The sequence below is a fragment of the Anser anser genome (assembly GCF_964211835.1).
Source record: "Anser anser genome assembly, chromosome: 23".
Lineage (NCBI taxonomy): Eukaryota > Metazoa > Chordata > Aves > Anseriformes > Anatidae > Anser > Anser anser.
Window position 1 is genome coordinate 2,931,155 of NC_139744.1, and position 25,215 is coordinate 2,956,369.

At 50.0% G+C, this 25,215-nt stretch overlaps 2 protein-coding genes across 7 annotated transcripts in view; one reads left to right on the top strand and one right to left on the bottom strand.

The window, feature by feature from the left end:
* Positions 1–20,832, top strand: NXPH3 (neurexophilin 3). 2 transcript variants are annotated; one of them, XM_083809331.1, is made up of 2 exons: positions 1–2,453; positions 3,756–20,832. In XM_083809331.1, exons 1-2 carry the CDS (start codon positions 2,397–2,399, stop codon positions 4,485–4,487), a joined length of 789 nt encoding a protein of 262 aa, XP_083665457.1. In that variant the 5' UTR covers positions 1–2,396; the 3' UTR covers positions 4,488–20,832. The 2 variants fall into 2 exon arrangements, with proteins under 2 accessions (XP_083665457.1, XP_083665456.1); XM_083809330.1 differs by having other exon boundaries at positions 1–2,158.
* The window catches only part of SPOP (speckle type BTB/POZ protein), a 27,378-nt gene continuing 22,947 nt past the window's right edge, over positions 20,785–25,215 (bottom strand). For all 5 annotated transcript variants that reach the window (XM_083809333.1, XM_083809332.1, XM_083809336.1 and 2 more), the window contains 2 exons: positions 22,270–22,412; positions 20,785–21,584 (listed from right to left, as the gene is read on the bottom strand). In XM_083809333.1, the coding sequence (XP_083665459.1) occupies positions 21,440–21,584; positions 22,270–22,412 (288 nt within the window). In that variant the 3' untranslated portion in view covers positions 20,785–21,439. The remainder of the gene's footprint in view (positions 21,585–22,269; positions 22,413–25,215) is intronic.

The following is a 25,215-nucleotide window of genomic DNA, read 5'->3' on the forward strand; positions in this document are numbered from 1 at the left end:
TGATGGCTCAGGCATTTGGAAGTTTTATGAAGATCTTTTATCGAAATCACTGTAGTTAGAGCTGTGCAGCCTATTAAAGGTATCCAGCACGCCGCTGGGGCCAGGACAGCATTAGTGCTCCCGTATATCCTCCACTGCTGTGTTCCTTCTGGTTTTAGGAGGCCCCAGGGTCCTTCCAGCACCACTCCCGGATGAATATTCTGGAGCTCAACAGCCCGGGGTGTTTTGGGGAGGGATTCACCACCCGTTTGCTCCCTTTGGCACGGGTTGGATGGGGAACTGGGCTTGTATGGCTCCTCTCCCTCTGTGAGCACTGAGGCTGGGTCTTGTCTTCCATGCCCCGAAATGCCACCGGCTCCACGGGAGCAAGCGCCATCGCTATAACTCCCGTGGCATCCATCTGAGACCGTAATCTCAGCCCGGTTCCGATGCCCGAACGATCCAGGCGGCGACGGGCAGCGACGCAGGCGGGCGCCTTTGATGCAGGGAGCAGGCAGCAACCACCACGCGGCCTCATCGCCCACCTTCCTCCCTCCCTCCCCGCCCCAAAACCGCAAGAGAAGCCCCCCCCCCCGTCCAGGTCCCAGCATCGCAAGCACAGTCGAAAGCTGGAGCGGTTTGCTGGGCAGATGGGCGTGCTAGTAGGGCACTCGGTGACGGCATCCTGCCTGCCGAAACGTGCTCCTTTCCCCGTAGTTTGTTCGTTTTTAGCAGCGCTGCGGGACCTGGCTTTCCAAAGGGGCTCAGGAAAAGGGGGGAAATACGGAAAGGATGCGGAAAGGAAGGCAACGCGCTGTAAAGGAGAGGAATCGCTGCCCGGGGTTTGAGAAAATCCTGGGTGTAATTCAAGTCCTGTCCCTGGCAAGTTACTTCTGTACTGCAACTTCTCCCGCTGAAAGATGGGAAAAGGACAACTGTTCCCTTCCGTGAAACAAACCCAAACGAGCAAGGCTCTGTCGGTCTGGAACAGCAAAGCCAACCGATGAGTTCTGTTTCCTTTTTAAGCGCCATACAGCCTGCCATGCCTTTACTTCTGGAATAAAGTAAAAATCAAACCGCCTGGCTTGGTTGGGGGAACAGAATCTGCATTTTCTTGTTCCTTTTTTTAATTTCCCAAGTCTAAGGAGCGGTGCCCGGCACTGCCACGATTCGTCACCTCCCCGCTGCCACGCAGAAGGAAGGCAGGAACAGCACCGTCTAGACTTGGGCACACACAGAAACAAAGTCACAACTAAACTGAAAATAAACTTCCCAGCCAGCCCGCACCCTTGCAGAGGTGCGAGACCCTCGGGGGAGGAAGGAAATGTTCCGCAGCCCTTTAGAAGGGGCCAGGTACAGACTCGTCCCCTCTCTCTCCAGATCAAAAGGTCCTAGAAATATTTAATTCTTTCTTCTTAATGGTTTTAAGGACGGGGAGCGAAAGCAGAGTGCGCAGCCACGTGGCGGGGGGAGGAAGCACTGCTGCAGCAGCCAGTATTTATGAACCAAAAATGCCCCCCCCACCAATAAATCGAGGCCCCACGACTCGGCCAGCGCCTCCCAAAGGGCACAACACGAGGGAGAGCCTCCCCGCGCCCTGCCCGCAGCCGGGTCCTCCCATGGGAGAAGGAGCCTTTTCCTTTTTCCCGACGGCCGGAGCGGAGGGACCCGGTCCTGCGGCGGGCGAAGGCTGGCAGAAGGAGCCTTTTGCTTTTTCCTGATGCCCAGGATGGGGAAGAGCCGAACCCGGAGGCAGAGCATCCTCCGCAATGCCCTTGGCCCCTTGGTGCCAGACCAAGCTCCCAAGGGCAGGCTCGGGCACCCATGGCCGTTTCCCACCCCGGCGCGCTCCCTTCGCTCCGCTTCCCCATCACCAGCCCGGGATGCTCCCCTCGGATCCCAACGGGGACTCCTTCACACGACGGCTGCCCAACCTCGTCCTCGGGCACCCCGCACACCCCGCAGAGCCCTTTGGGACCCCCCCCCATCCTCCCCTGGGGGGGCTGCTCCGGGGGTTCGCTGCCTTGCAGGCACCAAAGGGTTACGCTCGGAGGTGCCGCTCTGCGCTCCAGGCACCTGGAGGGGAGGGAGGGAGGGATGGATGGAGAGGAGTTTTCGTCGAGGCTCCAAGAAGGCAGCGAGGAGCGAGCAGGAGCGGGCAGGAGCGCAGCGGCAGCAGGTGAAGCCGCGGGGGGAGCAGCCACTGCCACCCGGTCCCGTTCCGCTGCCACCATGGGTCGGGGGGGGGCCCTAGGAAGCGGCTTATAAAGGGGGACACCCCCTCCCCTTCCCCTGGCTGACGTCCCTCGCTCAAAGAGAAGGGAGGGAAAGAGGGAAAAAAAAAAAAAAAAGCAAAACCCACCCAAAGCCGCTCTAAATTTGAGGGAAGAGCGAAGGCGGGCGGCATCGGCTGGAAAATGCATCTCCCTCGGAGCTGCATCGTCCTCCTCATCCAGGGGAGCATCTCGCTGCTGGTGAGCGGCTGGGGGAAGGGGAGAGGGAAAAGGGGGGGGCTGCAGGGGACGGGGGGGTCGGGCAGCCGAAGGGACGGGGCAGCCTTACAGCCAGGATCATTTCCCAGATCGTTTTATCCTCTCTCCCCCCACCCCAAATTCCCTCTACTCCCCCGAAAAAAAAAAAAAAAAAAGAAAAAAAATCCCATCCCAAAACTTCTGCTGTTTTGCAGCGGGTGGGCAGAGGGCAGGGTGGGTTTACAAATGGGGCTGGAGATGGAAGTTCCCCCCCCCCAGCCCGGATCACCCCAAAAATCTGTAGCCTCCCCCCCGGCACCGCAGCCCTGGCACAGCTGCTGGGGGCAGCCCCTGCGCACCCCCGGGCTGGGGGACACGGGCACAGGCTGCCACCCGCGAGGCCGCCCTCGGCTTCCTCGCCGAGCCCTTCGCACCCCAGGGATGGCAGCGAGCATCTGCTCGGCAGCCCAGCACCCCCAGCTCCCCACCGAGCCCGTGCTGGGATCGCCCCCGAAGCCCCTGGTGGTTCTCCCCAGCACGAGGGGGCTGCAGCGTCTGCCTCCTGCCAGGGCAGATGTGGTGCTGTGCGCCCACCCAGCCCGCAGGGTGCCCGCTGGGTGCCCGCTGGGTGCCCGCTGGGTGCCCGCTCTGCCAGCACCCACAGGTGCCAGCAGGGCAGCCCCTGCCCCTGCCCCTGCTTTTTTGGGGGGCTGTGGCTGGTGCCAAACAGAGCCCCCAAGCCAGCAGGGAAGGGAGGGGAGAGGAGTTTGCGGGGAGCCTGCGCGCGGCCGGTCGGGCGCTGGCATCTCCCCGGGATGGGGAACTCGCCTCTGCTGCTCCTGGCCGCAGCAAGGTTTGGAGGTCAGAAGAGGGGTCCACGGGAGGTGCTGTCAGCAGCAGAACCGGTGCAAAAGCCACGAGGGCACCTTCGCCACGGGCGTACCTGGGCATCCTCCCCCATAGCACCCCGTCTCCCCAGCAGCGAGCCCCCAGGGAACAAGGAAGGTGTCCCCACGGAGCTGCCCCACGGGGCTGTGAAATGCACCTGCCCCAGCTCCTCTCACCCCTTCCCCGAGCGACCAGGGGGAGAAAAAGGGAAGGGAAAAAAATGCTGCCAGAAGGGAAACGTGGGGTATAGAGAGAAGCAGAATGGGAAGACGGGAGAAAAGGGAAATAAGGAGAATATGGACAGGAAAGAGGATGGCTGGGTCATGCCTGGAGACACAGGGTGAGCAGAGAACGAGGCTGGGCTGGGGGGTAGACACCCACCGTCCTTCTTTCACTCTCCACCATTGCTACGTTCAGGTGACCTGCGGCCAAGAAGAGCCAGGGGAAGGTGCAGAGCAGCACGAGCCCAAGACCCAGGAGAGAGCCCAAGCGCAGAAGGCGAGGGGGCTGCTCTCCCCAGAGGCCCTGCTCGCCCCAGCCGTGCTGCAGAACGTGACCCTGATGGAGCTGGTGAGCAGCTCGCGGGAGCTGTGGGATATCCTGGATAACCTCTCGGAGCGGGACCATGCTCCGCATCCCAGAGGCCAGCGGGACTTGGGGCCAGCCTCGGGCAAACTTAAAAAAATTTTCGGCTGGGGAGATTTCTATTCCAACATCAAGACGGTCAAGTTGAACCTCTTGATCACCGGGAAGGTGGTGGATCACGGCAACGGCACGGTCAACGTCTTCTTCCGCCACAACTCTACGGGGCAGGGGAACATCTCCGTCAGCCTTGTCCCCCCCACCAAGGCGGTGGAGTTTGACCTGGAGCAACAGATCTTCATCGAGGCCAAAGAATCCAAAATCTTCAACTGCCGCGTGGAGTACGAGAAAGTGGACCGCGCCAAGAAGACCACGCTCTGCACGTACGACCCCTCGAAGACCTGCTCCCACGAGCACACCCAGAGCCACGTCTCCTGGGTCTGCTCCAAGCCCTTCAAAGTCATCTGCATCTACATCACCTTCTACAGCATAGACTACCGGCTGGTGCAGAAGGTGTGTCCCGACTACAACTACCACAGCGACGTGCCCTACTACCCCTCGGGATGAGGAGCTCTGCCCAGCTCAGGATCCCCCGGTGACGAGGGGGCGCTGGGGGGGGCGGGGGGAGGGATGGGGATGGTTTTTAAGCGGGGCGGGAGCGCAGCGGTCCCTAAAAAGCAGAAGCGAGGAAGGAAGAGGAGGGATTTCTGTTTTCCCCAAGAGCTCCAACGTCAAGAGGAGGAGTTGTAGGCGATGGGGTAACGGCATTGCTAAACCTGGTGTGGATCCGTGGTCTTTGGAGACGGGTACGCAAAGACAGGGTCTGAAACTGGGATAAAAAATAGGACATAAACCACAATGAGGACTTGCGTTTTCTCAGTGCAATAATGGATTTGCCTGGATCTAGGCCACGTGGTCCTGAAAGGTTGGCGGCCAGGGAAAGGTCGCCTCCAGGAGCAGGCTTGTAGGGCCTGGAGCCAGGAGAAGACCCCCAGCAGGGACAAGGGCACCCGATGCACTCCGGGGCTGGAAGCCAGCCGTGGGCAGCCCCCCCATCCGGGTGCCAGGAGGAACCAGAGCTGGGTTTTCCCCACACGTGGGACAGCCCTCGGGGTGCAAAGGGCCGCGGGGACGACAGCGGGGCAGGGAGGTGTCCCTTCCCGGGTGCCACCCCACCACAGCTCCCAGCTTTCGGGGCCCGGGCCCGCTGGCTCCACCGGCTCGAGCAATCCTGGTCGAATCTGTCAAATCTGCTGACACAATATATGATTCATGTGTTTCCCCTGACACCGTGTGATTCATGCGTTTCCCCTTCATCTCAACCGCGCTTCCCAGCGCGCCGCCCGGCTCCCCCAGCGCCCGCTCCCCCCCCCCTCGCCGGAGGCGCTGCGGGGTCTGCAGCGCCCGGGTGGCGAGGTGCGCGCCCGCACGCGGGAAGTCGAGCTCTGACTGTAGCATTTCGTTTATTTTGAAGGAGAGAAAAAAAAAAATGATAGCGTTGTCCTTGGGAAAGAATAAAGTTTTTACGGTGGCACTAAGGCAGGTCAAGTGTTTTTACTGCGAGCTAGCTCAGTCTCGCTGTGGGGTAGGAGGAGGAAAACAAGAGGGGACAGGCGGGAACGAGGCACAGGGCAGGGCTGTGACCCAGCTTGGCTTCTCCCCGTGCCTGCACTCAGCTCTGCTCAGATTCACCTGGACTCCTTCCCCCCGAAAATGAGCGGTGGGTCCCGCCTGGGGGGGCTGCCGGGACACAGACCCCTGCCTTTGCCACTTCCAGCAGCACGCCTGATTGATATCGCTCGGGTTAGGACCAGGTCTGTGCCCTCACTGGGTGCTCCCAACCTTCCCTGGGCATCCAAACTCCCGGCTCCTGCTTTGCCTGGGGGCACATTGGCTCCTACAAAGAGAAAAAAAACAACAAAAAAAGGCAGCTTCCCCCTCCCTACCGTGCCTTTTGCCCCCAGATTCCCCCTATCCAGCGCACCAGGCCAGCTTAAGGCAACAAATCCCCTTAATCCAACAAAACCCCAGCCCGTTTATTAGCTGGCTATTACCTCCAGGGCAGGTTTTATGCTTCAGCCTTGACAAGTCCAATTCTTTCCTTCGCTACAGACTGCGGCCAGGTTTGCCGGGTGCTGGTGCGCAGCCGCCAGATTTCCTTGCGTGCACTTTTAGAGCCTGGCAGAAGCCGGGTCCAAAACACATCGAGCAAAGAAAGCCTTTTAGTGCGATAAATCAATGAGATGACTTTTACTGGGAGAACAAAAAGTTTCCAACGCTCGGAGAGCACAGTTTCAGGAAATAACAGGACCGGTACGTGGCGGTGGAGGGAGGGGAACCATCGCCCAACCCCACAGTCCCCGAGCGAGGCTTTGTGCTCGCTGCAAGGAAGGGACACAAAAAGCCCCGTTCAAGCCCTTTCTGGCAGCACAGACAAAACAAACAAAACCACCCCACACAAAAGTTGCTCATTGGGAGGAATTTCAGACAATCGCCATTCGAAGAAACAGAGCAGGCAGCGGGGAAGAGAAAAAACCAGGCTACAAAGGATGCACCGTTGTCAAAAGTGATGTGGCAGCCGCAGTTACTAGGAGACCAGGACGGGCCATTATTCGGGCTTGGGAGAAGAGGATTCCTGCTAGCAGAGTCACAACCTCGGGAAAAGAAGGATTTCGCCGAGCTGGAGGGCAAACAATAGAAGGGAAAAATCCCCACACCCCAAACCCCCACGCCCCCAGCACCCCCGTTCTCAGGCTGCCCGGCGGAGCCTTTGCGCCAGCTCCTTTGGGAAGCTTTCCCTCGTCAAGAGGCCGGCTCGAGGTTTGGTGGGACACATTCGGTCACAGCTCCCCATCCCCAGCGTCGTGGGGCCCTGCTCCCACCGCGAGCTTGGCCGCGGAGCCGCTTCTGCTTCTCGAGCGGAGGAGCTAAAGCCCTGCCGCTGCCTCTGCTGCAACGTTACGCAAGGAGCCGAGGCTTAATTTCTTTCCCCATTAGCAGACGAAGATGAAACAGATTTGGGGGAAGAGCGGAGATTTGTCCAAATGAAGTTCCGCGAGCTGCAAACTTCACTACAAACGAGGCGGCGTGTAATGACGGTGGGAAGCAGACTTCAAAAATCCTCCGTGACACCAGAGTTCAGCAAAGTGCCGCCGAAGTATTCACAGGCAGTTTTGCAATTAGAGCCTATCTCCATTTATAAAATGCAGCTCCTTATCGCCTCTGATAACTCAGCGGACGGCTGATCTCTTTGTCTCCAAAGCAGGAAAAGCCCTGATGGGAACTACTCGCCGCTGTCATCTCCAGCTACGCGGTGACCGTTCTCCATCTCCAGTAATTAGCTCGCTTTGGTTTGTTAATACGTTTTTCCTCTTCCCCACCAAATCCTCCTCATTTAAATTTCATCGCTCTCCCAGCCCAGCTAACCTGGGCTTCTGCACATTTCCAACCGGGCTGCCCACAAGAGCCTGCTCCTCCCTCCCACCAAAGGCAATCAGCGGCCGCTAATTGCGCTCATTAGGCCTGCCTGGCGGGGACCGGTGCAGCCAGGCTGCTCAGCACCAGGATGAGATGGGGCAGGATAAAACCAGGAGCTGCTGCGATGCTGCAGGGACACGAGCACCCGAGCATCCCGGTCCTGGACGCCCTCTGCGCACCCAAGGGTGCTCCCAGGGGGGTGGCTCCCATCGCTTCGGCCTCCCCCAGCTTTCAGGGCTGAAGCGATGAGACTGCCACCATCTTCCTTAAACGCTTAACATTTGGGTAATTCTCCTGCGAGGGCTGTTTTCCACAATTCTGCTCGCAGTCCGAGCTCTCCTTTGTTAATTTTGCCCTGTATCTTGAAAAATAATTAGCAGTAATCAACCTCAAATCCATCTCTTCACGGGTTTTGAGTCCTCTTCGCCTTTTGTAATCTGCCAGTCAATCAGACTTTGTCTCTCTGCCGTTTCCTATTTACCATATCCAAAAACCAGCGGTGGCCTCTGATTCAAATTAGACTCTCATTGCCAGCTATCACCTTCAAAATGTGCTAATGCATTACTCCAGGATTTCAGAAAGGACAAATCTCACAGGAAGGCACAATTTAATGCAAGGATGGCACAACCAGATCCCTCTCACCGCTACAACAGCTTCGAGGCATCAATTTTCTCAACTCAGGGTCAGCCAGCTTTTTTTCCAATAATAAACATTTTTAAGCAGAATCCAGCCAGATGCTGAGATCTCAACCAAGAAAAAAGTTTGTTAATTTGTACGGAGGCTTTTTATGGACAAGCCACAAAAGGTTATTGCCAGAAGAATCTTACTTAACGTGAGAAATCCCTTACAGGCACGACAGAGTTGCCTTTGGGATTTTCACCAGGATTTGGAGGAGTTCCCTCAGCAGGAGCTGAGCCACTTGGATACCTGAGAACTTCAGCTTCCAGAGGGAAAGAAATGGCTTATCACAAAAACCTAGGGAAAAAAAAAAAAAGGATATCTATAGGCTTAGATGTCAATTCACAAATATTTGTGTCAATTTGTGTCAGATTTTATGATTTCTACATCAAGCTCATACCACAGTCTGGCCCAGTTTTCTTTTAGGAAGGGTTTGGGCTGTTGATACCGAAGCTACTGCAGCTGGGCGAGCACGTAACTTTTTGCTTGGGGGGCACAGGGTGGCTATTGCAAAATATAATGCCTTACTTCCAGATTTTGCTAGCAAAAACTAAAAGATTTCCAAGTGGATTCACATGCAAAGCACCGCTGTAACCTGAAGGCAGGGCTCGGCCGCAGCCCTGCTCCAACCTACAACCGCCGTCGCTTGCAGGTTCTGGGAATGGAAAAGCATTTCCATTTCTGTTGCTTCTGGTTTCGGTGCCTCCCCACCTCTCCTGCGTGGGATCATCGGCGGCACCGCAGCTCCCGTAACTCCGCGGGCCTGCTGGGACAAACCCGGCCCTTTTGTTCCTAAATAAAACCACTGAGGTTCTGCCTGGCAGAGGGAACCCTGAGTGCTTTTACTACACAAATAAACAAATTTTACAGTTTCATGCCCAAACTATCAAGTGGCTATTAGCATCTTCACCGAGCTTTAGCTCCTATGAGCTAGGGCTGCGTACGTCCAATGCTGCATCTTTATGGGGATGATTAGACTTTAATGAGGTCTAGTGAGTCAGCCAAGCCTTTATGCTCGTAATCTCCCATTTCAATAGCCACAGCAGCTCCTGGATGCATTAATACCGCTGGTTCTCCTGCCACACTCTTCTCTGTGCATAAAAGCACCGGATCTTGCTATTGTCGCTGCCACCAGTGCCAGGCCAGCGTCACACCAGCCGCGGGGACGCAGCCAGCGAGACATCCCTGGGATCAGATGCGGGAGAAGCAGCAGAGTCAGGGCAGCGCAGGGGTCCTGGTCCCACTCCAGCCGGTGGTCCCTGAGCCTTTCGAGCCCTCTTGAAGTCTCTTCGCCGTGGCTCGGGGTCATTTTGCAGTGCCAGCGCAGGCTGCACTTAGGAGCAGCATCTCGTTCCCCGGGCGGCGCGGCCAAGTGGTTCGAGAAGCTTAATTCCTGGGCATAAATCCTGGTCGCGCTATTGGCTTTTCTGATAAACTTAACCAAGTTATTCCAGGCCTTTGTCTAGTCTGCCTTATCTCTCTCTATAAAGATAATATTCATTTGCCTTCTGGGGATGGAGAAAGACTGCACGATCATCAAGCACTTTGGAAATCCTCCACTGAAAGGGGAGGCAAGCAGAAATGATTATTCATGAAATCCCCAGTGTTATGACTTGTTATTACACGCAGAAGACTAAAAATGCAAGTGGGCTGAATGCATCGTCTATTTGATCTAAGAATTATTACAGTTTTGCCAATTAGACCCAGAACCCAAATACAACCGCTTCCCTCCTCCTCCTCCCGCTCCCCTGCCAGAGCTTAGCACCAGCTGCCGTCTCATAAACACCACCGTTTCCCCATCTTCCTGCGCTTTCAACAAACTCCAAAAGCAGCAGGTCTCTTATTGTTTTCCCTCCAAGTAATGGCAGAGAGCACTGCTCTCCGAGAGCGAAGCCGCAACGTGCAACGTCACGTCGCCAAAACAACCGCCCGCCCCTCGGTGGCTTTTTTCCTGCCCGAGAGGGAGCCGTGCTGAGCTGGGGGGGTGAGAAAAGCACCCCATCACCCCCTGCCCCCCCAAAAAAAACCCTACAGCAGCTCTCGCCTACCTGAGAGCATCAGACACCGCATCAGCTGGAGGGATGGGGCTGGAGGCTTAAGCAGCCGGGCTGCTCTGCTGTTGAGCGCACTGGTGGCACGAGGGCACGCAGCCAAGCGCCGGAGGAATCGGGCAATCTGCTCCCTTGGGGGAGCTCGGCGCGTACATGCTGTTCTGCAGAACAAGGCCTGAACCTCCTGGTGGGAAGGCAGGATTTACTTCTGCCTGAGAGGTTTCCAGACCTACCAGAGCATCCATCTGCTCCCCAAATGTCTTCTTTCCCAAAGAGGAGGAGGGAGATGCTGTGCAGTAAGCCCCTTCTCCCCCGGTCCCGTAAGGTCACTGCTTGTGGGGCCGCTCGCAGCTTGCTGTGCTGCTGCACACCCGTCAGCGGCAGGACCAGAGCAAGGGCTTCCTCTCGGGTCTTGTTATATTGCAAACAGAGTCAAAAAGGGCTGAGGAGAAGCGGTGATTTTTTTTTTTTGGTGTTTTTTAAATAGAAATATTCCAATTTAAGTACCATATGGGTAAATCCAGCCTTACCGGAGTTGTACAAAATTATCCCAGAGTGCTGGGGTGTGAGGGCCGCTGCAGTCACAGCTTCTGCGTGCACAGGAGGCAGCGTCGGATTTGCATTTGCTGCCCAAACATCCCAGCGGGACCAGCTGGGGTCTCAGCTCCTGAAGCAAACCCGCAGTGGAGCTCTCGCTGCGAGCAGAGCGGGGCTCGGCCAGCACCAAGGGCTGCAGGAAAGGTCTGGGCGAGATGGAACTGAGCAGGTCGCGGAGGAGAACAGGGTCTGATGCACACTCACACGGCCCCAAATGGATGAACAAGGCAGTGGGGGGGAGGAAAAGATTTTAGGGGGATATATTAAATATCTGAGACCATCCTGAGTCACCTCCACGTTGTGGAAAGGCTTCTGCGTGCTCAGGGCTCAGCAAACCTCAGGTTGCTTTTACAAAACCCCACCCTCTTAAAAAAAAAAAAAAGAAAAAACACCTGAATAAACGCACCAATAAATAAATAAATAAATAACACAAACCAAAACAACAAATAGCATCCAATAACCGCCAAAAAAAAACACAAAAAGCCGACTCCCCAGCCCCTAGCACGACCACCTCCAAGCCTTCTCCTGCCGAGCCTCGGCGGCTGTTTCCAGCTGAAGGAGCGGCTGGCTGCTCGCGAGGGGCTGAGCGCCGCTGTCAGCGCCTGCAGCGGCCGGCGGTCCCGCGGGGACGAGGGGCCACGGCGCTGCTCCACGCGCTGTCACCGCTCGCCGGGCCGGCGCAGCTGCCACCATGGCGCTTCAGCAGGTGAAGCGCTGAAATACAGCGAGAGAGAGGAGGGGGGGGGAAGTAAAACACGAGAAAAGGAGAGAGAATTCAGACACGCACAGGAAAAAAAAAAAAAAATGCTGTCAAGAGGCAGCGAGAAGAGGACGGGAATGGAAAACTTGTCCAGCTCGCTCAAATCCCCCCAGACCCTAACTCCTCTGCAGAGAATTCCCAGCTCAGACCGTTTCAAACCCCACACCTGCTTGCACTAAAAAAAATGCTAAATAATTCAGTTTCTACTTGTGTGCTCTGCGAACTGCAGAATCCTCCCGGCTCCCGGAGATTTGCGCGGTGGTTTAGGGGGGGAAATACCACCCGGCTGGGGCCGAGGGAGGGGAGGCTGGCCCGTCCCCTGCCCCACGCGGGACAGGAGGCTGGCTCCGGAGCCTGTGTCAGCGGCACACGGGGAAGGCTGATGTGCCGGGGACAGGATAAAGGCGGGGAAGAAGGGGGGGCTGGCGCATTTTCCACCTGCCAGGCTTTTCTGATCTGTGGCAGATGTCTCTCCGCTTTCAAACCGCATCAAGAAGTGTCCGCTTTCATCTAGCCTCCTCGTTGGGAAATTTTCCCAGAAGGGGAAAAAAAAAAAAAAATGATCTTCTGCAGTCGACTCCAAGCGTCGCACCGGCAAGGACACATGCCTGGATCTTCGGCGCATCCCTGTGGGGTCTCATACTGGATCGGTGCTGCCCCGCTCCCCCCGTTTCTGCCAATCCTTCTGCAAACCAAGGGCCCGTTGCCCACCCCAGTCCCCCCGCCCCATACACTGGACGGGCTGTGGGGTGACCCTGCTGGTGCACGTGCCTCCTGAAAGCCCCACGCGTGCTCAGCAGGCGCACAATCCTACTTCCCACGCTATTTCCCAATCCCTCCGTGAAGGAAAATTCCTCCACGAGCAGCTAAACCGAGTTTTCCTGCTGTAAAACAGCCTGGAAGAAAGCACGAAGGCCAAGGCGCTCTGACAGAGGTCCCCATGGGTGGCCTGCAGGTGGCTTGGCCACCCCAGTCCCCAAAACCGTCAGGCTCCAGAAGCACCCACCTCCCCCGGCTCCGTACCATGTCTCCATCCAAACTACCCTGACATGGGGACGTGCTTTTGTGAGCTACTTAGTAAACGGAGTTTTCCTCCAAAATGTTAGCTTAGCACAGGATATTTCACTAGGATGAAGGCAGTGGAGGAAATTGAGGAAGGCAACTATAAACCGAAGAATTGAGGCAGGTGCCTCGGCTGAAACCATCTCCTGGGAAGGGTTCTGCTCAGAGACTCGTGCTATGGGCAGAGCGGCCCTAACGAGAAGGAAATCCTTAGTTTCAGGCACAGAGGCTCTTAAATTTTATGTCTTGTTCGGAAAACTACAACCCCAACAAGAGAAACAATGAACATACGGCGTCTAAAAGGAGATCCTCAGCGGACTCCACGCACACACGCGGGACCGACAGTTAATAAAGAAGTGAAGACAGCGCACGGCGGAGCAGCCCAGGAGCCGGCTGCGTCTACACGGCGGTTTGAGGATACACCGGTGGTTTATAAACTTTTTAAAATTAGTGTCTTAAGGCTGCAATTTCAACTGCTGTGTTCCCTTCTTGTCTCCGATATTAGACATCGTCCCACCGAGACGGCGGTCGGATGCTGAGATACCCGACACACAGTCTCTTTTACGCTGCTGTCTTCCTCTGAGCGCATAAAAATGTTTGCACCCAGCTCAAATTGGCATTTTTTTTTTCCAGCTATAAGGAGAAGCCTAACCATCACTGCATTTATTGTTATCCCCCGAGCAAGTGTTGCTTACCTTGCAGATTTTATTTTGATCTCCTTAGCCCACTGGTTGCTCTGGCATTTTGTCACAGGAAGACAGATATTTGCTTATACCATCGGTGGCCAGCTCTGTGTTTGCAGCCTCTGTTATAGCAAACATGATATCTTAATTAAGGGACTTGTTGGCTTGCTGAACTCAGACAGATGGAATCTTAATTCAATTAGTATACTTTAATTACCTATTATAATAGGACTTTAAAAAAAAAAGATGGACACAAGTGAAAGGTTTTCTGAGCAGCAATCAATTGTATCATATATTCATAAAGAGTAAGTGGTAAATGCTGTTCTGCACTTTCTTTCTACCCCTCCTCTTCCTCAGCCCTAAAAAAGGATGAGTTTTATCTACAGTTTTGGAAGTGCTGCCTCTTCTCTCCTTATGAATTGAAAATAAGCCGAAGTGGCAACACACACATAAATCATCTGGAAACCGGGATGCCTGTGTGTTAACCCATGTTCTCCTGACATCTCAAGCTACAGCAAGCAACCTAAAAAAACGGATGTATTTTTGCTTTACAGACTGTAACCTGCTTTCCACATGCGGGTGAGCGAATGCCAGTAAAGAAGTCTGAACTTGATTTAAAAAGAATTAATCTTGTCTTAGGACACAAGGATGTGCCAGGTTTCTTCTTGTCCCTTTCAAAATTCTTCTCTAACAAAAGCCCTCCATAAATAAACCACGGATGACTAAAACAATAGTTGGGGTCGATTATAAGGAGTCTACCTCTGTGGTTGATCTGGGACAACAGGGATAATAAATTCCTGAATAGGTGCGGAGCAAGGAACTCTCCCCATAGCTGCTATTTTGTGAGAAGTGCTCCTTTTGAGGTCTGTTTCGATCACACAGGGTTGTTTGTGCCCAGGGATGGAACTAGATTTTGGAAAAACATCCCTCCTCATCTGGCTGGAAGAGGGCTATTTCACCCCCAAAGCGCCACAAGAGCGAAAGCAGGCCTCGGGAGACAATTCCCCATTTACATTTTTATGAGCAAAAGGGCGGGCTTGGCATTCTTGCGATTTTTTTTAAATTTCTATTTCGGGACCGAAGCTTGGAAAAACAGGTGGAAGCTTAGCTTCCAATTGCTTAAAACTCTTTGACCACAAGATGTGACATTACGGCATGCTTGCAACATCCAATAAACCTCTGTAAACAAGGTCCTGGCCCAATTTTTTCCTGGCAGCTCTCTAGCTACGTGTCCCCTGCCAAGAACAGGATGAGCAGAGGGAGCGGCAATGCGAGCGTCCCCAAGCCTCCCATGCTGACAGAACGGGGAATACACACGAAGACCCAACTCTGGGCATGGCTTCTGCTGACACTGCCAACGATGAGACCCTTGAGCGGCAAAGCTGTGCTCTGAGACTTGCCTATTGGGTTAAAAAAAAAAAAAAGAAAAGCATTTCTGGTAAGATGGTGAGAGCTACAATATAGCAAAGGTTTGGGGCTGGTTCATTGTCTTGTTTTTAAGAAGTTAGAGATGAAAAATAAAGCATTATTGGATGTTACTGATACTTCACCACAGCCTACCTATTTTCCAAGGTATCATGCTCTCCTCCCACTATTTCTAAAAGCTTATTCTCTCCTTACATTGCTGTTTTAGAGAAACATCCACCCACGTGTTCTTTGAGTAACACCAACTTACAGCCAAAGGTTTCAAACATTGGGGCAGGTAACAACCCACGTTTTAAGTAACTGGTGGCTGTTCAGCAGGAAACGTCTTCTGAGAGCAAAAAGCTGAGGAGCTCCTTGCCACGTGCTGCAGGCTGGTGGTGGGGAAGCACAGAGCTACCCAGCAAAACAGCTGGGGCTTTTAAATCCACAGCATTTCACCTGCCCAGCAGCCATGGCTCAACTGATACAGCAAACATCCCGTACCTACCATTCTGCATCATCACAGCCAGCAGAGGAGCTCCGAAGAGCACCAGTGCTTGTTCACAGGCAGCAGGTAAAAGGCACTGTTGTACTCAGCAGTGTAACAAAACCACCACTTATGTCCTACAGCCCAGCTCCACGCCATGCTAAAGCGCCCACAACAACGATGAGCTCACAGAATTACGCGTTTTAGAAGTCCCAGCAGCCCTGGAACAGGATGGAATGATTGCTGAAGTGCTGAAACATAGGAGAAGGCTTATTTAAACATTTACCGTATGTGAACCACCTCTCTTTTTCCCTTGTCTTTTGAGGCTTCAGCACCTAGAAATAAATCCAGCTCATTAAAGAATGCTTCGTAGTTCAGCTTTGTTTACAGGCCCCGGATAAGTAATGCCTGCTACCCAATTCAGGTTCTACCATCTGCCACATCACATGAGAAATCAAATCTGCGAGGTGGTTTATTTGTTATTATTATTTTTTTTTTTAAATGCAGGAGAATCCGAGTTAGGCAGCGCCATCACGCTGGGCAAAGCAGAATAAAGGGACAGTGTTTTAATTTCACATCCTCTAGAGACAGAAGTCGGTGCGATCTGTAAGGGTATCCCCAGCTCACTCCTGCCTGAACGTTCTCCAGTTGCAAGCGACGACCACGAGCGCTGCAGTTGCTGCCTGCCTCTGCGCAGAGCCACTGCACAGGGCAAGTTCAGCACGCGAGCAGGTTTCCTGGCAGCCCACACGCATTTGCGGCGGATGAGAAGCACGCATGCAATGAAACACTAACTCGGCTGCACGGAGATAGCACGTACTACCGCGGAGGTTGCTGCCGGGTGAAGACACCATTACAGAACACCATTCTCTCAGTTAGGCACACCAACAGTGAGTCACACTAAGATCTTGTCCAGCTTTCCTGGTACGGTGTGCAGGATAGAATCCAGTCTCCCCAGTCCACAAACACAGACTACGGAGAGAAAAAAACTTGCGGGTCTGCTCGTGCCCTCACCGCCAGCCACGCAGAGCACAGGCCAGTTGTCCTTGCAAAGGGCTGAGAGACCCGACGAGTGTCTGACAAAATGATGGAGCTGGCTGCGAGCTGCAAGCCAGCCACAGCGCTCCCACAGACTAAAAACTCCACATCCTGTTTAGCTATTTTTGTCGAGTGTTTTGTTGTTTGGCAAAAATTCAATAATAAGCAATAATTTTGCCAGCACCACCTGCCTAGAGGAGTGAGAAAACTTAGTAGGAAAGAAAGGAAGCAAGGGCACAAACTGCAATGCAGCAACAACCAGAATCAACAGCGGGGATCTCTCCTCTCAACACAAAACAAAAAAGCAACCAAAACCTTGCAGTCCTGCCGTAAATTTAAAATACTTAGGCATGGGTAGGAGAAAAGGCTCCATCCCAGCTATGACACACAACAACCTTAAGAGTTACCATTTATACTGCTTCATGTTACCACGTTAAGGACAGTGCTCCAGATAAAAGTCCTCCCTCCAGGCATCCCATTAGACGTGACAGCAAGGAGATTTGCAGACACCCCCGGAAGGGCATCGCTCTCCAGCATACCCTGCTACGAAATAGCGAGGGCTAGCACACCCACCTCTTGCCGTCAGAACTAGATCCCTCAGCCTGATGAAACGCTTCTCTGCTAACATTTAAATGACTCAAAATGCTCGGGGTTAACCCCACATCTGCTATGAGACTTCCAGAACTGGAACCACAGCTTGAAAATGGCTTCATTTGTTCCTTTTCATCCCGTTGCTTCTCGACGCGCAACCTCTGGCTATTTCAAGGCTCAGGAAGCTTCATTAGAAGCTTGGTACAGTCATCCGAAGAGTTCTCATCCTCAACACTGCTCCCCAGTGGCACAAGTCAACAATTTTCAATCCTTGCTCTGTTTCCTGATGGCAGAGCTCAAAGTTAGAATTAGAGAAACCATTCCACTATAACACAGGACATCATTTCGCTCCTGAAGGGCTGGGGGAAGCGTTCCAGTTCCCATCCAGTTCATCATCCACTATATCTCTATTACCTTTTCTTTTTTTTTTTTTTTTGCCATCGATGCTTTTCAATTATTCAAAGAGGAGGCCTACATTTTGTACTGCTCCTGTCTGTGATTTTTCATAATTTGATGGAATAATTGCAATCTTCTCTCTATCCCTTCCCAATTTACCCCATCAATTAACACAGTTCCTCAAGTGATTTTAATAATTTAGTCTGGGAGACAAAGCCTAATGTACTAAGTAGGAGCAAGACGCAAAATCCAAACCTAAACTTGACCCAAAACTCAGATGATCTTCCTTGACTGCATCCTGCCTAACGAACTTCAACCAGGTTAAAAGGCCAACTCTGATGCTGAACCGCTCCTGCTTTATTATACAGATTTTCTAAGCAGGTCACTGTAATTCATTTCCCCAACAATTTCATGGGCTATGTGTTTTTTTTTCCTGTTGCCTCACTGCTTCTTTTGCCTGTTGCCTGTCTGCACAATTCGTGCTGGCACTCGCATGCTGCAACCCCTCTTCTTGCGCATGCACCAGCAATGCCAACAGCAGTCTTCAAAGTTAACCTCACACACAGAAACGTAACACACACACAGCACCGGGATTGCCAAGGCGCTATTTGCTGCAGCATGTGTCTGAAATTGCAGCCAAATATCCAAGCGGCCAGCAGGTCAGGAAAAAATACACCTTGTATAATTAAATGTCTTCGTATTAGATTAACAAAAAGAAGTCATTAGAAATAAATGAGTTAAGTAATTCCACAACACAAGTTAAATTGCAGTCATGAGAGAGAGAAAAACTGCATGGCCCAAGCTGACTGAACAAGATAATTATTTTAGCAAAACCTTTTGCAAAATAAATTGCACGGAAGTTGAAGAACCTTCTAAAATGAAGTTTAAAAAAAAAAAAATCTTTGGCTCCTTCAAGGAAGTGGGAGAAAGAAAAAAAAAGGAGATGGTATTGTGTCCTTAACAGCAGTTTGAGAACCAGAACAAAGCCAGAGAGAGTTTCAAAGCACAGCAGCTCTCCCCACTCTGCTGTTTGTTCTGCTCATAAGCAGACAAGCTGTTTCCTTTCATCTGGAAAAACTCACACAATAAGAAAAATACCTCAATAGAATCTAACTCTGTAATAACAAAGCCCAAGGGGCAGCCAGAAAGAAATCTTTTGGCAAGTAAAAAATATTTGGTGTTTGGATCCTCAGAAAGCACCGACTGCTTCTGGGTGTAGGGCATCCGTACATCCTACCGCTGCTGGAAGAGGTCAGTGGATTCATTGAGGTGTTTCTCCTCGTCTCTCCTCCCCACACCCAGATGAAGGCTGCAGCCCTTGTAGGTCAGCACAAAAGCAAGTGAAGGAAGCAGGAGCAAAGAGATAATAGGGAGAAGGAAGCACATGAAAGACCGCACACGGGGATGAAACGTCTCTCTGTAACACCCTTGAGAAGTGGGAAGAGGAGGAATTAAAAGCACAAGAGGAGGGCTCAACCTAAATTCTGAATTTGAACCCACGGTGCCTATACTGCGGTTCAGAAGACATGGCAAAAAACTCTCTCTGAAATATTGTTTTGATAAATATGCCATCTCCTTGTGGAATTCAAATCTCCAACTGTTCAACTGGCATGGACATCTCTGCAGTAACAACACATGCCACAGATTGTGAGTTAACTTGAATTACATTTCAGATCTGGGGAGGGGAGGATGTCAGTGGGAGGTTTATGAACAGTATGCCCTAGCTCTGATGTTGTTATAACCAGATGGCTTCAGCTGTATCATTTACAAAAAAAAAAAACAACAAACAAAAAGAAGTGAAGTGACAAATAAATCATTAATTCACCTGCAACTGGAACAATCTGAACAAGTCGCCTCCTTCACATATCTTATTTCAGACCTTCCATGTCAGTGTATTCTGAAAATGCACCTGGCTCTGCAGGAAGGGCTGGGACAGACAAGCCGCAGAACAGATTATTTTCCTGCAGGTATCTCTCCATCCTCCAGGGAAGGAGGCTGCCAAAGCTGTATCGCCTTCCCATAAATACCTCCCCAAAAAGGCTGAGGATATGCGATGTCAACACCCATTTACTTTTTTCTTCTAGGCACGTCTGCTTCCCAGGGAAAGGCAGAGCCAGGGATGCTCCTCGAACAGTTGGTCACTCTAACATGACAAGGATAAAAGGTCTCGTTCAGGTTTGAACATTTCAGTAAACAATGCAGTTACTGCAGCATAATTAGACATCACTGAGCCACACAGACAACTTCTGTAATTACCTGGCAATGAACTTTTCATGTCTGTATGCAATTATAAGCTAGAAATGCTGGGTCTGAGTTCTGACACCGTAGTGGGGAAAATCTCCTAATGACTAAGTGCTTTGCTTACCTAAAAGGAAACGCATGCTAAATCCAATATAAAAGGAATTAGCAGAGTTGAAGCAATAGATGTAATATGGGAATTTGTGAACCAAGCAGAAGGAAGGCTTTACTATACAGACGGCTGTGTATGTTTATGATGAGAGCCTCGGTGGGGGAACACAAAAAAAAGGGCAGGGACCCTCTCATGAGTTACCATCTGATAAAAATAGACAGCAGTTAAACAGGTGAACGTGTGAATGGAGTTCTCCTTCACACGAGGGACAAAAGGCTGTAAGAGAAGTATGATAACAGAATGAAAAGTCAGAGACAACAGATACCTAATCTATTTTCTAGACAAAACAAGAGTTATTCTCTCTAATCCATTATGTGCCCTACCTGACCATCTTAAGGTCAGATCAATTTGCCACTGCCGTGGCACTGCGTATTTCAATCTAACCTCCCTGGATATCTGGGGCTAATGATGACATAAATGGATGGTGTCTCTCCTACCGAGACATCCTGCATTGCACCTTAATTTTATAAAATAGATGGCTTATTATACTCTTCTCCCTTCCCACGTTTAAACTTAAGGCCAGGTAAAACACAGGGCTATGGGTCAGCTTCGGAGCTACCATTAAAACCAGTGTTGTCTAGTATTTCAGTAATACACACTACAAGAAATAAAACAGTTTTGTGCACAATATTCCTTACTAAATCCCATTTGAGTTCCAGGAACAGCATGACACTATCATGACATGGCAGCAGACTGAAACCGAACCTTCTGGGAGCTGGTCTTAAATTTGAGAGTCTTCAAATTGAAACAAAAAAAGACAACAGATACCACACAGTACAAAATAGTAATTATTTATATTTTCAAAAAAAAAAAAAGTTACCAGCTATTTTGAAACTTCTTCCCTGTAAGAAGAGTGACTAATAGAAAGGAACAGGACTGGCTCCTATACAGTCGGCAAGTCAGGTACAAACAGTTGTTAAGAATCATTTAGCAACTCAGGACAGGGACTTTTGACGCAGCGTTCATGAACAATAAAATTTCTCCTTTTTTTCTTAAAAAAGGTGGAGGAGGGAAATAAAGCAGGGAAAAATGCCAAAAACATTTTCCACAATATCTAAAAACAGTAACTGTTGTTCTTATCAGACGGCACGCTCCAGATCAAGGATTTTTCTAGTCCTTTCAAAACCAATACAGACTTGCCAAAGGCTGCCTTCAGTCTATTCACACCCTCCAGAACACACAGCCTCTCACTGTCCCCTTTCACTTCAACCTGTCATTTTATAAAAGGTGTTTCTTTTTTTTTTTTCCTTTTTTTTTTTTTTTTTTTTTTGCAATTAACATACAAGTGCTACTAACAGAGAAACTGATCTTCTTGTTGCTGGATGGCAATAAGGAGTTACACAAACGTCCAGTTTTTAGCTCAGCTGGAAGGACTTAAATTCTCTTTTTTGATATAAATACTACTGGAGCTCCCATCAGGTACTTCCTTTCCAGAACCTCACTGGAAATTCCTTTTAACCCCCCAATGCTCTCTCCAAAACTAAAATGTCCTCTTGCTCCAGACATCTGACGGTTTGTTCTGTGCTGCCAGACGCAGAGATGTTGTTTTCCCCCAGTACCACTGCTGGGTTATTCTGACATGGGTCAGTGCCTAAACCGAACCCTGTACTTAATTGACTCAGCCAAGTCGAAGGGAACACACAGACGATGCAGCGACAGGGATTTGTTAGGTTGAACAGCCCCAGAGCCCCAGGCCCACCCTCCCCCCTCTCCCCAAGTTACTTGGTGCTGTTTTAAAAAGTCTGGGTGTCACGAAGCAGTCTCTTCCCCCCAACAACAGAGTATAAGCTCCACAGATTTCGCTGTCTACCTGGTGGTCAAGGTTAGAGCAGCAACAGCTGATGCTGCTTCCAGAAAAACACGGGGTGTTGTGATAGACAGGACTTTAGGATTGCTTCAGTCGCTTACGTGGAGGTCCCAGAAAGGGACACTGTGCAGAGGCCAAAGAGCGATATGCCTCAGCCACCAAGTGGGGATGTGATACTACCATAGACTTCCAGCCTGATGTCTCCATGACGTCAGAAGCATGACTAGAAATAAGAGAAAATAAATCTGAAGTTATTGTCTGGGGATAACAAGGATTAACAGGTACTTTCCACATGCTTAAGAAACCTGACATTTTCAGTACACTGTTTTAGGATCACTCCAGATGCACGTTTTGCAGAGATCACGAGCTTTGGCTCTGCTGGTGCAACTGTATGCTGGACAGTCCTTCACCCTAAGGATGAAAAACCTCAAACATACACAATCCCAAGTGGATGACAGCAGTAACACAACGCTCATCTACCCTGACTCCCCAAGCATAGGAGCATTTTCAATCAATATAGAAAATAGTGAGAAAAACTGTGTTAACTACCAGATAGGACTAAAAAAAGTTTCTGGACAAAGTAGTTGGTCATCATTTTGTATCTACGGAAAGGTCTGTTGTACTAGCAGTTGCAAATAGTCCCCCAGTATCAGGAAGTACCTGCTACCTAAAAGTTCTCATGATCTTAGAAAGAAATCCAGAACACCTCACTAAGACAGCTCTGCTGTACACCGAACAGCCCCAGCAGGACAAGAGTAACCAGCCCTTAGGGCAATGCCACTTCTGGGATGCCAGATAAATGAAGGACCACAATGGAAGAACGGAAAAAAACAACCAAAACAGAGGAGAATCTCCTCTGCGTGTGACTGCTCACGAGATGTTGCACCCCGGAACAAGAGTAAACTCACTAATTAATGAAGTCCACTGCTTGAGTTTTCAGTTGATCAGCACTATGTAGGTCAGCCAGAATGAGGATCTCCGCCGCGTTTTCCACAGACAGGTTACTGCACAGCGCATCCTCACACATCACCTTCAGACGTTCCAGAGCGTACTGCAAAATACAAGCCAAAGTACAGTTACAACGAAGAAAGCCTGAGTTAGCCTGAAGTGAAGTCTTACTTGTGCTCCTTCAGTAACAAAACTACTCTATTATGCTGAACAGACCTCTTCACTTTGCTACATGGATCTGAACTGTACTGAAAGAAGTGGTGACCAGCGAAAAAGGAGAACCATTGAGTGCCCACCCTGAGGAAAGCAATGGAGAGGAAGCATACCCACCATAACTCTCATCCCAGGCTTCTGGTCTTACAGGCTTACTGGTGCTGTGTTCATGCTTTGAAATGAGAATTTCTGCTCACCTTTAATACTACCTCAGTTACTTCAAGGTACTGAATGCTAAAGCCAAATCCTTATTCTCACTTTATTACTGCATGACAGTATTACCCAGATTCAGTAGGGAGACCTATCTAACAGTGAATGCTCCATAAGTGTTCCAGGGATGTTTAGGCAGCTTTCACTCAATTTCTTTGCCATTAATGACCTCTAATTTACGATTAGCCTTGCTCAAGTACATGCTACTAGTTTTAATACTGAAATGCTAAATAAATGCCCCTGATTTCTTGCAGCTATCTAGCTGGAAACAAAACATCACAGCTTGTCTGTAAAGCCCTAGCAAAAGCCCTGCTCTAACTTCACATTCTCAATCTACGAGTTTCCACCATTCTATCGTGCATTTACCTCAACTTTTTTCAGATCCACAGGGTTTGGCTGTGTCATTGGCTGGAGAAATTCAAAGGACATGCTTAGCAGAGTGCCTTCTAATAAAATTTCACACTCTACTTTCTGCAGCACTTCAGTCAGCACTGAAACATGCAGAGTCAGCCAAGATTTTCAAAAGCAACACAGTAGTCTTGGGCAGGCTTCAGAAAGGTCAATGCTCAGAAAACTCTAAGTCACTTGTGATCAAGAAACAAAACCCATACGCCAAACCTCAGTCTTTTAGAATACCACAGCTGTGCACTAAGACTGAGATACTTCTGAAAATCTCGGTATGTGTGAAGTGGTTGTGTAGGGTTTTGTTGCTCTTCGGATGAAACACACTGAATATTTCTGAATATTCTAGATCCCGTAATTACAATTCACGGGGATTAGGAGAGTAGTTAATTTGATGCAGTCCTTACATAAGTAGTGACATTAGCTCTACATAAATTGTCCTACAGATTGAACACTGTAAGTCTCCCTCACGTTATTACTTTAACTGAGAGGCATTTCTAGAAAAATAACCTTTAAGATCATTATTTTATTTTTTATCTGAGAGAGAACTGCATTTCAGGGTATCCTTCATACTGTTTATAAGGCTTTTTTAGACAACTTCAAGATGGCATGGTATACAAACACCAGTTCTTCACTGTGTGTAGCCACGTTCAGAAAAGATACCCGACATATAAGGGCTGCTCTGTCACTCTGAACAGAGAGCCGGTAACCAGCTCATCTGCAGGATAGCTGGAGTGCTTACCATATGATAAGCACTATTGCTATAAATTGATTTTATATTCTGATTGAGTTTTGCGTTGTGTTATGATTACATTTAGATGAATAATTTTAAATTATAGGAACATTTTTTCACTTAAGACTCAGCTATAATAATTACTTCAATTGAGGCATGGCACTCATAACCAGGACAGTTTTCTCCCGTCAGAACATCTGAGAAGGCAAATCAAATTTACTTGCTTAATCTGGATCAATAACTAGAACAGTTTCAAATGAGGGGCAAACCATTAGTTTATGTTATTGTCTGCCAGTAACTTAAAATGCAGCAAACGAAGCTTAAAATTATTCCCTTTGTAAATAGAATATTCTCCTCCATGCATGTACAATTTTTATTTCGATTTTCACTACGAATAGCTCAGCTTCTAATTACATAGTTGGGCAAAAGTAGCCATTCTGGTCTCTCAGGTACCAAGATTTCCCCTTCCCCCCTTTCTTAATTACACTTTAAAAAAAAAAAAAGAAAAACGAAAAAAAGCCCTACCTAATAGCATTCTTACCCAAGAGGCTGAAATAGTATCTCCTGGGCTCAGAAGACGTGTTTTGTTTTGGTTTTGGTCTAATTACATATTTTCCCCAAGAGATGGGAGGAACTCAGAAGAAGCTGTTTCGGTCTCTTGAGTAAATAATAGATGTTTTATGTGCTTTCTTGAAAGATTTTTTATTTCTGCTTTTAAAAGACACACAATGAGTTTAAAAGGAAAAAACCTACATTAAAAGCCAAGAAATTCGAAGTTAAAGCCTACTCTGTCCTTAATGTACTGCTTCTTGCTTACACTTGTCTCAGTTAAAGATGGTATGTGTGTTCTCAATCAATACTCTTTAAATATTGAATAAAATATGTGGCAATGATTATAATCAGGCCAAGAATCTGCCTGCATTTATTTCCTGTTTTAATTCTAGTTGCAGTGGACTAATAATGGCGTATGGAGCATTTCACCTCTAAATCAGCATTTTTGCTTAAGCCCAGGTCTGCAGTGACAGGGGACTCGATGGCTGTGTGGTGGTTTGCGTGGAACAAGGTTACATGCATCCACATCTAAAAATCCACCACCCTATCTGGCACCCACAAGAGAATCCAAGGACTGAAGAAGCATGGAGACTGAACTACGCTCTCACCCCTAGAGGTGGTCCCTCCAGGTCAGAGTTGAGGCACATTGGCAGGGCAGTGTGGAGAATCTTGCACTGCTGCTACCCGTGCTGAACCTGTTCGATGGATAAATTCAGGACTTAGTCTCCAGTGCTGTCAAACTGGCATCTTTCACCAGCACTAAGTTCACTTTTAAGAGAAAAAAAGAAAAAGGAAA

Coding starts and splice junctions, on each gene's coding strand:
- NXPH3 (XM_083809330.1), top strand. CDS start 1,700: ATGCCCAGGATGGGGAAGAGCCGAACCCGGAGGCAGAGCATCCTCCGC. Junction 2,159..3,755: donor CAGGAGCGCAGCGGCAGCAG/GTGAAGCCGCGG, acceptor TGCTACGTTCAG/GTGACCTGCGGCCAAGAAGA.